This window comes from Rutidosis leptorrhynchoides, chromosome 6, assembly GCF_046630445.1.
Source record: "Rutidosis leptorrhynchoides isolate AG116_Rl617_1_P2 chromosome 6, CSIRO_AGI_Rlap_v1, whole genome shotgun sequence".
Taxonomy (NCBI): domain Eukaryota; kingdom Viridiplantae; phylum Streptophyta; class Magnoliopsida; order Asterales; family Asteraceae; genus Rutidosis; species Rutidosis leptorrhynchoides.
In genome coordinates this window covers 292,116,615-292,132,823 of record NC_092338.1, presented here as the reverse complement: position 1 = coordinate 292,132,823, position 16,209 = coordinate 292,116,615, and the positions used below count along the sequence as shown (strand labels likewise).

The following is a 16,209-nucleotide window of genomic DNA, read 5'->3' as shown; positions in this document are numbered from 1 at the left end:
ATGAAAGTGGACTATCAGAATGGGACAGCCCAAAATGAAATACTAGTCTATTGGAATGAGACGGAGGTAGTATTTTTTTAAGGGGTGGAATATTTTTTTAGTAGAAAGGAGTAGCGACTAAAAGAGTATTTTGGGTAGATAAAGTCAACACTGAAAAAAATACTCCGTAGTTAAGAAACGGCTACCCCACCCCAACCCAACCCAACCCTGCCCTATTATTCTTTCCTCAAATCAAATCAAATAGCGACTCAACTCATAGGTTTCTCTCTCACATTGATCTCGATCACAAGGTAACCTCTCTCCATCTCTCTCTCTCTCTCTCTCTCTCTCTCTCTCTCTCTCTCTCTCTCTCTATATATATATATATATCTGTGTCAAAAATTGAATTTCTGCATCGATTTCTGTATCTCTTCTACCATCCATTTGTATTAGGTTTTTTATTCAGTTGTTAATTTCTCTCTTTGATTTGTCGTACTGAAAACCCCCCTAAAATCTAGTTGATTTCGTTTGAACAATCTAATAATCTGATGATGAATCAATTAGCATTGTTGTGATTTGTAAGTTTCATGCTTTATCGATTTCAATTAATCAATAATAATGATAATGATGATTTTCATCTATATATATCTTCATCTTAATTTAAAACCTAGGTCTGCTGCTAGACAAAAGGAGAGAGAGAGAGATAGAGAGAATTGATTTATTCAGATCAACAGTCAGAGACTAGTTTCAGGAGTTGAGTTGCCCCTGTGAAGTAAGGTAGATCATTTTTGTATACAGCAGTTGCAATGATGGATGATGCTATGGAGACTGGTAACTTAGGTCCTTATCAAGACAGACCAAGGACCTTTCCGAACATGCGAAGTAAAACTACTACACCTATGGTAATTTAGTTATCTTTCTTTTTATCTAAGATTTGATATTGTGGTTTGTTGAATATTTTTTTTTTTTTTGAAAGGCAAACTCACACACCCACCTACATCTAACTCGAATATATACACCACGAATTGTCCTAAACAGGACTCGAACCCTCAACCTCAAGGTTGTAAGGGTGACCTCGATACCGCCAAGCCATTGGCTCTTTGGTGGTTTGTTGAATAATTGATGTTAGTTTTGATTACATCTTTGTGATCATAACTTTAGTGTTCTGTATATTCTTTAACAATTCTCACTCTCCGGAAGGGATACAGTAGTACTAGTAGACAGGTTGAAGACAGAAAGTTTTAGCAGCACTTTCTTAAGTTGGTGGCATATGCTGACTATTGACACATACTTTTGTTACTTTTTCGTGTGAAAAAAGCATCGTTTATTACGCATGAAACTTGTATATTTAAAAATACTAGGTTGATTCCCTACAGAAGTAACCTTATCGGATTATTTACAAGCCTTACATATAAAAAGGACTTAATGAACTGTCTTGATCCAAAATTCTCTCTTTTTGTAGTATATTTTGCAAATTCTCACTGCCGATTCAGGAAGTATTTAGAACTCGGGAGTACCCAAATATTTTTTTTTATTTTTTTTATTATTGTTATACCCAAATATTTGATATTCGAATCTTTATGAATGGTCAGGTTGATATTTCTTCTGTCATATAATTTAGTCAATGCACTGTATCGCCTTCTGTTTTTTTATTTGAAAATTGTTTGAACTCCCTCTGTTAATCTTCATATATTTTCTTTTAATAGTTCAATTGTTTCACTTGTGGCAGATGTTTCGAGTGCTCATGAGAATGAATATCCGTGTTCTTTTTGTGCTTCTGTTTTTGGGATTCGGAGCTATTTATTACATTGGAGCCAGTACCTCGCCAATCATTGTCTTTGTTTTCACAATTTGTATAATCAGTTTCATCTTGTCAATATATCTCACTAAATGGGTACTTGCAAAGGATGAAGGACCGCCTGAAATGGTTCAGGTATAAAGATTCTACTACTACTCAACTAGTATATGTGTTACTGATTCTTGTTTGTGCGACTTTACTTAGGAGTTAGCTGTTAATTGTCAAACCCACTTGATCTTGTGACTTATAACCCACTTCGACTTATTCCAAATTATCAACCTGCTTGACCGGCTCACCAACCCATTTGGACCATTACCCATTTTCACTTTTTACCCTATCCACCCAACCCAACTGGTTTGATCCATAAGGTTTGACACTTTCCATGTCTTGATCGTATGAAATTACTACCTTCCCACTTGATCTCATATTATAACAAGGTAATTCTTTTGAAGATTTTGGTTCTTCATTGTCCATGTATCATAATCTTATTGTGCTTCTTAGATATCAGATGCAATACGTGATGGAGCTGAAGGTTTCTTTAAGACCCAATATGGAACAATCTCTAAGATGGCATTTTTGCTTGCACTGGTGATCTTTGGCATATATATGTTCCGTCCTCAGCAAGAATCTTCAGGCATAGGAAGGTGATAATGAATATACCATTTTCTTTTCTTTTATGCCTATGCTTTCATGTTAACATTGTTGACAAAAAAGGACCTTTTCGATTTTGATGCAGGTTAACTTCTGCATCTATTACCGTCTTCTCTTTTCTTCTAGGAGCTTTATGTTCTGGTATGGCTGGTTATGTTGGCATGTGGGTCTCTGTTCGTGCTAATGTTCGTGTTTCAAGTGCTGCAAGACGTTCTGCAAGAGAGGCTCTGCAGGTTTCCTGTTGCTCTATTCTGCTGTATCCACACAATCATTTTTGTTATCTCACTGAGTTAGCTGATTTTTTGTTCAGATTGCTGTTCGTGCTGGTGGTTTCTCCGCTTTAGTGGTTGTTGGTATGGCTGTAATTGGTGTTGCGATCCTGTATGCTACATTCTATGTTTTGTTGGGTGTGGACTCACCAGGTTCAATGAAGGTCACTGACTGTAAGTTTCAACTTCTTCCAATTGTCAACCCATAAATTTTACTTACTCTACTAGTGAAAATATATATTTGTGAATTTTTTATTAAAAGAGCTTATTAGTTATCATTCTTTGACTTTGATGTATATGTTTGTATCTTCAGTGCCTCTTTTACTAGTGGGATACGGTTTTGGAGCTTCATTTGTAGCCCTTTTTGCCCAGTTGGGTGGTGGAATATACACAAAAGCTGCTGATGTTGGTGCTGATCTTGTTGGGAAAGTGGAGCAGGGAATCCCTGAAGACGATCCTCGTAATCCTGCTGTCATTGCTGATTTGGTATATGCATTCCCTTTTTCGTTTTGTCAATTTTGCACAAATTGTCTGTGTATGCAATGCTGAACAGATCCAAGTCTATTACTTATGTAATCATAAACTAAGATCAAACAATTGATAAAAGAACACTCCATTTGTCCCTAGAACTTGAAATGGTTGTTTTTTTTGCATTGATTGTATATTTTTAAACATATCTTGATATCAGTAGGAGGAATAGTTATGCTGATACGAGCTTAATTATCTGTCATAATAATTTGATGATTTTTGGAATACAAGGTTGGGGATAATGTTGGTGACTGTGCAGCTCGAGGAGCTGATCTATTTGAGAGCATAGCTGCAGAGATAATTAGTGCTATGATACTTGGAGGAACCATGGCTCAGCGCTGCAAAATTGAAGGTACTCATTTCATTCTTTAAGGTTGTTGTTGCCTTCCCTTAGGCCATATGCAATGGTCCGCCACCCGGGTCCGTTAACGGCCGCCACAGGCTAACCACCACCGTCAGCAAATCGTCAAAGGGGTCGCCAGTTAACCCTGCAACGGCTCTAACGAGCATTTTGGTGGGCCCCACTTAATTTATTTGTTTTTTTTTCTTTTTCCACCGGTGATGGAGGAGTTCGGCGATGGAGGTTGGTAGTTTCTCCGGCATCAATCCCATCACCACCGTTTCTTTCCACCGTAGCTCTTACACTCACCACCAGCCTTTTTCCGACCACGTTACTTCGTTTCTTCAATCTTTCCGGTAACCCCACAAAACCTCTAATACAACAATAACTTGAAGTTGTCGGAGTGGGGTTTGTTGCAGGTGGTCGGAACATCATCGGAACGTCCATAAAACGTTGTAGTTTTCACTACTTGGAACCAATTATAGGAGAAGTTATCGATCTGGACATAATATAATTTTGTGGGTTATTGTTTAATATCTGTGGGTGTCGAGTTGATACAACTATACAAGACAATTGTTTTAATGAATTTTTGGCTATTTGTATTTATTTATTGTATTTAAATAATAATTTTAAATTGGTTAAAGTTTGAAATGGAGTGTATGATTGTGAGGGTTTAGTGAAAGGAATGTGAAAGAAATGTTAAAGTGTTTGTGCTGATGTCGCGCTGATGTGGCAGTGAAACTGTATGTGAAAGAACTGAACGATTGCAAGTGGCATAAACCTCTACATTATGCAAGGAAAATAGTTTCACACTATAGTGGTCCCCACACCCCAAATTTTTTTATAAAAATAATACCTATGTACTATTAAGAGTTATTAATAATTTTTTGCGGGTTCGAATGAAATAAAAAAGAAGTATGACGTATGATAATTGATAATCTAGTTTTTTTTTTTTTTTTTTTTTTAGGATGGGTTAGATTTGGCATATTATTTCCGCGTAAAAAATAGGATTGTACACATTCGTGGGATAGACTATGAAATTGCTGTTCTATAAAAGAATAACATTTTAGGATAGAGTGAAGAAAAGGGAACCATTTAAAGTCAGAACACATGCAAACTCTAGATATCCAATTTGATGTGTTCTACAAACTCATGCTTGTAACCCATCATATCCACCTTTAAACCCTAAGTCGTCAACAAACACATTCAAAGTTCTTGTAACCAATCATACTTTCAGAATTAATTGACATGTGGACATTTTTAATTGTATAAGAATGTTGTTTTTAGTGACTGTATACAAAGTTATTACTAGTAACAATATATGTTGGAAACTTAACTTCAATCACAAAATTCAAATAAATTTGTTAGTTTATATTTCTGTAAATGATGAAAATGTAACCAAGACTCAGTAACTTAATAGTAGCTTGCTGAAGCATTTTATATATTTGTTAAAGTTCCTACTACTTATGTAATTATGTTCGTTGTATATAATTCGTAGAAGACAATTTATGTGGTTTGCAGTATTTTGCAGCTGTACTTTCTCTTATGTATCTATGAATCTTATATTATTAACTGGGGTCTGGTCGCACTCATCTTTGATTTCCATTTCGATTATCATATGCAGATCCATCCGGCTTCATCTTATTTCCTCTCGTTATTCATTCATTTGATCTCGTAATATCATCGGTGGGAATATTTTCAATACGTGGCACACGTGATCCTGGAGTCATTGGTGGTATTATGGAGGATCCTATGATGATACTTCAAAAAGGATATTCTGTTACCATTATATTAGCCGTTGTGACATTTGGTTTGGTAATATTTCCTTTTAAACTTTTAAAGACATCAAAATGATTTGGTTACAATAACACATCTAGCATGTCAATACACACACACACACACACACACACACACTAATTTTTTGTTGTTTATGCAGTCTACTCGGTGGATGCTATACACAGAACAAGCTCCTTCTGCCTGGCTAAATTTCGCATTATGTGGTTTGGTTGGAATCATGACAGCTTACATTTTTGTCTGGATAACTCAGTATTACACCGACTACAAACACGAGCCTGTACGCAAGTTAGCACTTGCCAGCTCAACAGGCCACGGGACTAACATAATTGCGGGCGTTAGCTTGGGTTTAGAATCTACTGCTCTACCTGTCCTTGTAATAAGCGTATCTATTGTTTCGGCTTATTGGTTGGGCCAGACCTCAGGATTGGTTGATGAGACTGGAAATCCGACAGGTGGATTATTTGGGACAGCAGTCGCAACAATGGGTATGCTTAGTACAGCTGCCTATGTTCTAACTATGGACATGTTTGGTCCCATAGCAGATAATGCTGGCGGAATCGTTGAGATGAGTCAACAGGTATAGCAGAAGTCTAAGTAGAATCTTTTTATGTACGAGTTACAACGATGAAAAAGTCGCGAGCCGGAGACAATTCGGTCAGGACCTTGAAAGGTCTAATCGGTCGAGACGGGCTCGAGACAGTCATTGACCAACGTTGAATTTTAAATATATTTTCTTCAAACATAAATATTTTAAAAATAATGGATTTACAAATAATATATAGGTTTTTTATAATGTTTCCTATAATTATAGTGTTTTATTTATTAATTTATTTTTAAGGGAAACTATGTAAGTCGGTGTCAGCTAAGTTTAAATGGGTTTGGGATTTTCATTTACACTAGAACAAGGTCAGACATTTAAATGATGTTGACCGACTTTGACCCGAATTCTGACCTGACTTTTCCCGTTGCACGACTTGTTAAACGTTTTTCTTTGAATTGGACGAGCTAGTCACCAACTCACCACATTGGTCGCCGCAACGGCCGTCACAACCGCCGTTTGCAAATACATGATAAGTTATAATCTAGCGTAAGTGGTTTTTACTTGAATCTTTTCATTGGCAGCCTGAAAGTGTGCGGGAGATCACCGATGTTTTGGATGCAGCTGGGAACACCACAAAAGCAACCACCAAGGGGTTTGCGATTGGATCAGCTGCACTTGCATCTTTTCTTTTGTTCAGTGCGTATATGGATGAAGTAGCAACATTTGCTCACACCACATTTGCACAGGTAAGGAAGTCAAATTCATTTAGTATAATTTTTGTCTCAAATCATGTGCTGTACAATTCTGCTTCTCGTATTTAAGCCTTTAATTGATGTAAATAGGTTGATATAGCTATTCCAGAAGTGTTTGTGGGTGGACTGTTGGGCTCCATGCTTATCTTTCTTTTCAGTGCATGGGCCTGTGCTGCAGTTGGTCGTACTGCCCAGGAGGTTGTTAACGAAGTCAGAAGACAGTTTATCGAGAGGCCAGGCATCATGGTAGGTGAAAAGCCGGATTATCGTTCTGCTTTTTATCTATTATTTAAGCCTTTCATTCGTAATGTGGTTCAAATCCAGCATTTGATCAGTGTTATTACCTAATTTTTCTATCATCGATATATATGAAAAGTGTATCTAAACCTTTGATTTTCATATGAAGGTGTTATGGATGAGAAATCATTTTTTTTTTTACTCAACCTTGATGATTTCTTTGTTTATGTTTAACATAGGATTACAAGGAAAAACCGGATTACGGGAGATGTGTTGCGATTGTTGCATCTGCATCTTTGAGGGAGATGATAAAACCTGGAGCCTTGGCCGTTATATCACCTATTTTTATTGGTATGTTCTGTCATTTTAAATTACCGTTATGACATTTCTTAGAGTTAGTTGCACGAAATTGTTACCCGCTTTTTTTTTCTTTCTTTTCCGTACTACTACACCAATATGAGACATGGTTCGGTCAAAGATGTGTATGCATACATTGTGAAAGGGAATTGATCTTCTTGAAGTTCCATTTCTGGGTCAACACTGTAGATGCATGTCAATGTGTATGTTCTAATGACGTTGCAAGATATTTCTATATCCAGGTTGTAAAAGTTGCGAGTTGGGGACAAGTCGGTCGGGACGTTCAAGGGACGAGTCGGTCGAGTTGGAGACAATTCGGGCATTGACCAACGTTGACTTATAGTAAAAAATGACTTAAACATATATGTATTACACATAAATACATCAAACTTGAAACGTAAATATTTCAAAAATATATACAGGGCACAAAATCTGATTTTAAAATATATTCAAATGTTAACCAACTTTAACTTTGAGACTCAGCCAGACTTTTTAGCGTCGACCTTTTTGGGCGAAACGGGACAATTCTCTAAAACAACACATTGGTCGACTTTTACAACATTGTCTATATCGGTCTGCTCGTATTTACGTTATTTAATAGTACATGACAAGCGCTTGGTTGGCTGTTATAAATGTTATGGACACTAATTCTAGCTTTTGTGATTTTTTTGGGGCCAAAACAGGCATTGTGTTCCGGATTTTGGGTTACTATACAGGGCATCCGTTACTCGGGGCTAAAGTTGTGGCTGCAATGTTGATGTTTGCTACCGTTTCCGGCATCCTCATGGCTCTATTTTTGAACACTGCTGGCGGTGCCTGGGATAATGCTAAGAAATATATCGAGACAGGCGCTCTCGGAGGCAAAGGAAGTGAGAGCCATAAAGCAGCCATTACTGGCGATACGTAAGTAGCATCTACGAACATTCTTTACTTTTGTCTAATCATCTATTTGTCTCCTAACTAACAGTACCTTCATATTTACAATGGTGCAGTGTCGGTGATCCGTTTAAAGACACAGCTGGCCCTTCTCTTCATGTCCTTATCAAGATGCTTGCAACTATAACGTTGGTCATGGCTCCAATTTTTCTGTGATGCAATTATTATTCTGTTTGGCTGTGCATATATATGATGAGGATACAAACACAACTTTTAACGACTTTTTGTCAAGGTTGCTAGAAGGGTTCCATTACTTTATAATACCGCTGTTCAGTTTCTTTATTTTTTTTTTTTTTCAACCTTGGAATCGATGAATGTGAAACATGTCTGCAGGTCTTATCTTTATGGCATATGATGACGGTACGGGCAAACTTGAGTTTCTTATTAGTTTTTCTCCCAGTAGATGAAATAGTTTTTGTTAAAACTTCTCTTAACCTTCTGGGTGAACCTGTAAACTCATGAAGAGTTTAGTTACCTACTCCATACGCGGTTAACCTTCGTTATGCATACGGTTAATTCATAACAGATGTGCTTAATTATTAGAAGGGCAACTGGACCCAAGTTTTATGTATCGACATTATAAATGTTTGTGTTCACTAGGCCAGTAGGCCTCATCTATTTCTCAACATATAGTCAATCATATTCATCTCTATCTTTAAAAGTTAATCTATGTGCATCAAAGATGAATCAAGTCGAATGAAAGATTTAATAGATAGGATAACGATTGTTATCCTTAGACGAGATCTTTTATCATAAATTTTTCCTTAATGATGATTTTTCAAGTGTCACCTCAAAACCAAGATAGAATATTTTGAGTAAATTACATTTCTTGACCCAATCGTTTATCTGTTTTGCCGTTTTTGTCTCCCAAGTCCGTTCACTATAGGCCAATTGAATGCCCGTAACAAGGTAAACGCCCGAGACTAGGGATCGCGATGGATCGAATATGGATACATGGATCGGGTGAGGTGCATATCCATTTATTTTTTTTAATCCATATCTATATCCATTTATAAAAATTTCATCCATCCATATTCATATCCGTCGGATGAAGCGGGTTAATGGATAATCATTCATATCCATTTTAATTTATTTTATTTGTAACAATTATAAGATGTGATTAACTGTATACGATAAAAAGTAATATTTCTTAATATTTTATGCAACCGAAAGTCACATTTTTACTAATCTAAATAACAAATAGTCAATAAATAGCCTACTAAACGTGTAAATATATCGATTACATGTTAATTGCTAACTTTTTAGTTAGATGGAATCACATTTAAACCACCAAAGTAAGATAAATACATTTAAAATGATCTAAATAAAACGAAAAATAAGAAAAAATTTATATTTTTAGAGAAAATATAAAGAATAATGAATATAATTAATGAAATATCACTACATAAATGATATTAATTCGAGTGATAAACTGATATATTTAGTTATTTCGGGTGAAAGCAAGTTCATCCGTGGATGAAACTTTTCATCCATATCCATATCCATTTCGGTTCATCCATATTTGTATCCATATCCATTTAGATCGTTCATATCCACGAATAATCGGGTGGATCGGGTGGATATCCACTAGATCGGGTATCCATTGCCATCCCTACCTGAGACGCCTCCTTTGAAGCACTTATTGGCCTGAAATTTTTTGGGCGTTTAGGTTTGAATGGAGAAGTGATCAATTTTCGCAGTGATCAATTTTTCATTATTATATTACTTCGCATTTTTTAATGGTGATTAGGAAGCACTGACGGAGGTCGCACACAATGTCGACACCCACTCATCCGATCAATTTCTTAGTACGAATCATTACAATCATACCACCCCTTAGGACGAAACCCACACGACGAATCCATACGGACATTGCCTGTAGTAAAAACCCCTCGAGTGACGCCCCGAACGAAAAGACGTTCGCAACCTCCGAGACTCATTAACTGGATGGGTAACAACAAGGGAAATTTTGCAGTGAGTGGGATTCGAACCCCTGATCTCCCATTTGGGAAGACAAGTCACTACTACTACGCTAACTCATTCTTGTTATTACTCCGTATTATTTTACCACAATCTATTGTTTTCACCTGACTATGATTCATATTTTGTGGTGGCTATGGAAGGGTTAGAAACTGAGTAATCTTGTTGGACGGAGTACATCAGAATATGGGGTCGGATTATTCGCCTTTCCGGATAGCCCGAACAAGAAAAACCTTCGACATTTTTCTATGATTCATATGTTGACATATCACTCACAATATTCACATAACGCTTCCCGCAACATTCCTCACTATGCCCATTCATTCTACAAAAATGACACGCCATATTCATTCCACCCAAAAAAAACTTTCGAAACCACTTCATGTTAGTCTAGTATAATGTATGATCAGTGGAGCAAACCTCACTTATTATCCAGAATTTAAAAACAAACACCAGAATCTATTACTCACACTCACTAGTAACAAAACAAGTTCAAGATCACTTGAACAATCAAACAATCTGAAACCCTAATTTCAATTGAACAACACATACATACAAGACCATGAATAACCTTGCCTGTGACGTCACAGGCGGATTGTACACTTTTTGGCCAAAAAGTACAATCTGCGTATGACGTGGAATAACCCTGACGCCCCTTTTCTGTGTCATCCAACTGTGGGTCCTACTACGTACACTGACTCCTTTTTTTCTGTGAGATTTTCGACTGACGCCCCGGGAGCGTTAGCGGTGACGCCGCGTTAGGGGCGTCAGAGAGCGTCAGCGAGTTTGACGGGACCCCTCTGTAGTGACCCGAACTTTTCCATGTTTATATATATTAAATGAAATTGATATTTACATGATTAAGTGTTTCCAACATGTTAAGCAATCAAACTTGTTAAGACTTGATTAATTGAAATAGGTTTCATATAGACATTTGACCACCCAAGTTGACTGGCGATTCACGAACGTTAAAACTTGTAAAAACTATATATATATATATATATATATATATATATATATATATATATATATATATATATATATATATATATATATATATATATATATATATAGTTAACATGATAGTATGATAAGTAAGTATCTCACTAGGTATAAGTATATCACTAGGTATATTAACAATGAATGATATACATAAAAATGAGATTATTGAATTAAGAAACTCGAAACGATATATATAACGATTATCGTTATAACAACGTCTTAGTAAATACCTATGAATCATATTAATATATTGATACACTATGATAAACATAATAAATGATAAGTAAACATATCATTAAGTGTATTAACAATGAACTTCATATGTAAAAACAAGACTACTAACTTAAGGATTTCGAAACGAGACATATATGTAACGATTATCGTTGTAACGACATTTAAATGTATATATATCATATTAAGATATATTAATACATCATAATATCATGATAATGTAATAATTTAACATCTCATTAGATATAATAAACAATGTATTAACAACATTTAACAAGATCGTTAACTTAAAGGTTTCAAAACAACACTTACATGTAACGACTAACGATGACTTAACGACTCAGTTAAAATGTATATACAAGTAGTGTTTTAATATGTATTCATACACTTTTGAAAGACTTCAAGACACTTATCAAAGTACTTCCACTTAACAAAAATGCTTACAATTACATCCTCGTTCATTTTCATCAATAATTCTACTCGTATGCACCCGTATTCGTACTCGTACAATACCCAACTTCTAAATGTATTTACTATTGGTATATACACTCTAATGATCAGCTCTTAGCAGCCCTTGTAAGTCACCTAACACATGTGGGAACCATTATTTGGCAACTAGCATGAAATATCTAACAAAACAACAAAGTAATGGAGCCTATATTTGACTCCATATTCACGCCTCATTACACCTACCACAAACACACTTTGATTTCCATTTTTATACATCAAATTACTCTCTCTCAATTAATCTCTTAGTGTTCTAAGTGTTCTTCATCATTTCCTTCATAATCTAGCTCAATCTAGGTAACCTAGATCAACATACAAAACAACTACTCAAGAACACGCCAACAACACTTCCAAGTTTGCTAGCTTACTTTCAATCTTGCAAATCCATTTCAAGTGATCATCCAATCTCAAGAAATCTTTTTTATTTACAGTAAGATATCTTTCTAATTCAAGGTAATACTCATACTCAAACTTTGATTCAATTTTTATAACTATAACAATCTTATTTCGAGTGGAAATCTTACTTGAACTTGTTTTCGTGTCATGATTTTGCTTCAAGAACTCTCAAGCCATCCAAGGATCCTTTGAAGCTAGATATATTTTTCTCATTTCCAGTAGGTTTATTCACAAAACTTGAGGTAGTAATGATGTTCATAATATCATTCGAATCATATATATAAAACTATCTTATTCGAAGGTTTAAACTTGTAATCACTAGAACATAGTTAAGTTAATTCTAAACTTGTTTGCAAACAAAAGTTAATCCTTCTAACTTGACTTTTAAAATCAACTAGACACATGTTCTATATTTATATGATATGCTAACTTAATGATTTAAAACCTGAAAACACGAAAAACACCGTAAAACCGGATATACGCCGTCGTAGTAACACCGCGGGCTGTTTTGGGTTAGTTAATTAAAAACTATGATAAACTTTGAATTAAAAGTTGTTCTTCTGGGAAAATGATTTCTCTTATGAACATGAAACTATATCTAAAAATCATGGTTAAATTCAAAGTGAAAGTATATTTTTCAAAATGGTCATCAAGACGTCGTTCTTTCGACTGAAATGACTACCTCTTATAATATTGAATTGTAACCTGTATTTCTGACTATAAACTTATACTTTTTCTGTTTAGATTCATAAACTTAAGTTCAATATAAAACCATAGCAACTTGAATCACTCAAAACGGATTTAAAACGAATAAGTCATGGGTAAAACAAGATTGGATAATTTTGCTTGTTATAGCTACGTGAAAATTGGTAACAAATCTATATTAATCATATCCTAACTAACTTATATTGTATAATACATGTATTCTAATATATTATGTAATCTTGGGATACCATAGACATGTATACAAATGTTTTGATATATCATATCGACCCATGTATATATATTATTTGGAACAACCATATACACTCTATATGCAGTAATGTTTGAGTTAGCTATACAGGGTTGAGGTTGATTCCAAAAATGTATATACTTTGAGTTGTGATCTAGCCTGAGACGTGTATACACTGGGTCGTGGATTGATTCAAGATAATTTATATCAATTTATTTCTGTACATCTAACTGTGAACAACTAATTGTAGGTTACTAACGAGGACAACTGACTTAATTAACTCAAATCATTAAAACATATTAAAAATGTTATAAATATATTTTGAACATACTTTGATATATATGTACATATTTGTTATAGGTTCGTGAATCGACCAGTGGCCAAGTCTTACTTCCCGACGAAGTAAAAATCTGTGAAAGTGAGTTATAGTCCCACTTTTAAAATCTAATATTTTTGGGATGAGAATACATGCAATTTTATAAATGTTTTACGAAATAGACACAAGTAATTGAAACTACATTATATGGGTGAATGATCGAAGCCGAATATGCCCCTTTTGCTTGGTAGCCTAAGAATTAGTAAACCGATCTACTAATTGACGCGAATCCTAAAGATAGATCTATTGGGCCTAACAAACCCCATTCAAAGTACCGGATGCTTTAGTACTTCGAATTCGTTTTTATCATGTCCGAAGGATTTTCCGGAATGATAGGGGATATTCTTATATGCATCTTGTTAATGTCGGTTACCAGGTGTTCACCATATGAATGAATTTGATCTCTTTGTATGGGATGTATATTGAAATATGAAATCTTGTGGTCTATTATTACGATTTGATAAATATATAGGTTAAACCTATAACTCACCAACATTTTTGTTGACGTTTAAAGCATGTTTATTCTCCGGTGATTATTAAGAGCTTCCGCTGTTGCATGCTAAAATATGGACAAGATTTGGTGTCAGCATGCTTGTATAATATTGTTTAAAACTGCATTCGAGATTTACTTTGTTGTAACATATTAATATTGTAAACCAATATGTATTGGTAGTGTGTAAGTGTGATATTTTTAGATTATCATTTCTCGATAATCTAGGTGGTGTCCTTTTAACCTTGTCGATAAAATAAAGGTTATGATTTGTTTTAAAAACGAATGCAGTCTTTGAAAAACGTCTCATATAGAGGTCAAAACCTCGCAACGAAATCAATTAATATGGAACGTTTATAATCAATATGAACGAGACATTTCAGTTGGTATCCGAGCGTTGGTCTTAGAGAACCAGAAATTTGCATTAGTGTGTCTTATCGAGTTGTTAGGATACATTAGTGAGTCTGGACTTCGACCGTGTTTTCTTTAAAAAACGATTGCTTAACACTTTTTTTTGGAAACTATATATTATTAACATGTAAATATTACGTGATATATTAACCTCTTAATGTGTTTGATGTAAAGACCCGTCCTAATCCATAAGAATGAATACAATAACATATGATTACATCTCGAGGTATTTGACCTCTATATGATACATTTTACAAACATTGCATTAGTTTTTAAAAGACAAACTTTCATTTCATCGAAAGTTGACAGGCATGCATACCATTTCATAATATCCACTAGCCAACTATAATTGACTTAATAATAATCTTAATGAACTCAATGACTCGAATGCAACGTCTTTCGAAATATGTCATGAATGACTCCTAGTAATATCTCTAATATGAGCAAATGCATAGCGGAAGATTTCTTTAATACCTGAAAATAAACATGCTTTAAAGTGTCAACCAAAAGGTTGGTGAGTTCATTAGTTTATCATAAATAATCATTTTCAATAGTATAATAGACCACAAGATTTTCATTTTCATTTCTCATAAATATACGTCCCATGCATAGAGACAAAAATCATTCATATGGATTGAACACCTGGTAATCGACCTTAACAAGTTACATATAGAATATCCTCATCATTCCGGGACAACTTCGGACATGATAAATTTGCCATCATTTCGGGAAAACTTCGGACATGATAAATTCAACATCATTCCGGGAAAACTTCGGACATGATAAATTCAACATCATTCCGGGAAAACTTCGAACATGATAAATTCAACATCATTCCGAGAAAACTTCGGACATGATAAAAAGGGCATATTCGATTTCGATAATTCAACCATAGAATGTAGTTTCGATTAATTGTGTCTATTTCGTAAAACAGTTATAAAAGTAGCTCATGTATTCTCAGTTCAAAAATATATCTCTAAAGCATTTAATAAAGCAGTTGTAAAAATAGCGCATGTATTCTCAGTTCAAAAATATATCTCTAAAGTATTTAATAAAGCAGTTGTAAAAACAACGCATGTATTCTCAGTCTCAAAAATGTAAAGAGTAAAAGGGAATCAAATGAACTCACAATACTGTATTTTGTAGTAAAAATACATATGACGACATTGAACAATGCAAAGTTGGCCTCAGATTCACGAACCTGTAACAACCCAACCCGTATTAAAAACGGCCCATAAATTTTTTTCCTTTTAATACGCTTTAAATAACACTTTAGGTCCCAATTGTGTTTCCATAAACATCTTTAATACGATAGAAGGTTTAATAAACCTTAAAACATTTAATACATTGATAATTGTCCAAACGGACATACACGACCCGACTAGTTTAGTTTCCAACCAAAACTGAGCATGGTGATTTGGGACTACGCTACCCAAATCCTAATCGAATACAAAAGCAAGATCTTCTAAGCAACCTAGCCAAGATCTCTAATCCCCAGACTTACCCGAGCCGCCAAGCATGCGAACCTATAAAAATATCAACAACGAGAGGGTAAGCTAACGCTTAGTGAATGATAATATACTACATACATATATATGTATAAAATGGACACGCCACACAAATATCAAATACCGCATACCGAAGCATCCATGTATAAGGCAGCTACACTAAGCATACCG

General features: G+C 34.9%; 1 protein-coding gene across 3 annotated transcripts; it reads left to right on the top strand.

Annotated features, from left to right (window-relative positions):
• The first annotated feature begins 214 nt into the window (after nucleotides 1-214).
• On the top strand, nucleotides 215-8,784 carry LOC139855645 (pyrophosphate-energized membrane proton pump 3). 3 transcript variants are annotated; one of them, XR_011761508.1, is made up of 16 exons: nucleotides 215-290; nucleotides 651-881; nucleotides 1,709-1,912; nucleotides 2,279-2,421; nucleotides 2,514-2,661; nucleotides 2,739-2,871; nucleotides 3,011-3,183; nucleotides 3,457-3,577; nucleotides 5,190-5,380; nucleotides 5,502-5,939; nucleotides 6,485-6,649; nucleotides 6,746-6,901; nucleotides 7,132-7,243; nucleotides 7,933-8,152; nucleotides 8,242-8,417; nucleotides 8,519-8,784. XR_011761508.1 is itself a non-coding variant. In XM_071844888.1 (15 exons), the coding sequence occupies exons 2-15, from the start codon at nucleotides 786-788 to the stop codon at nucleotides 8,339-8,341; spliced, it is 2,400 nt and encodes a 799-aa protein (XP_071700989.1). In that variant the 5' UTR covers nucleotides 215-290; nucleotides 651-785; the 3' UTR covers nucleotides 8,342-8,463. The 3 variants fall into 3 exon arrangements, 2 of the variants coding, with proteins under 2 accessions (XP_071700989.1, XP_071700990.1); XM_071844888.1 differs by lacking the exon at nucleotides 8,519-8,784 and having other exon boundaries at nucleotides 8,242-8,463; XM_071844889.1 differs by lacking the exons at nucleotides 215-290; nucleotides 8,519-8,784 and adding an exon at nucleotides 423-557 and having other exon boundaries at nucleotides 8,242-8,463.
• Nucleotides 8,785-16,209: the final 7,425 nt, after the last annotated feature.

Coding starts and splice junctions, on each gene's coding strand:
- LOC139855645 (XM_071844888.1), top strand. CDS start 786: ATGATGGATGATGCTATGGAGACTGGTAACTTAGGTCCTTATCAAGAC. Junction 2,662..2,738: donor CTGCAAGAGAGGCTCTGCAG/GTTTCCTGTTGC, acceptor TTTTTTGTTCAG/ATTGCTGTTCGTGCTGGTGG. Junction 2,872..3,010: donor TTCAATGAAGGTCACTGACT/GTAAGTTTCAAC, acceptor TTGTATCTTCAG/TGCCTCTTTTACTAGTGGGA.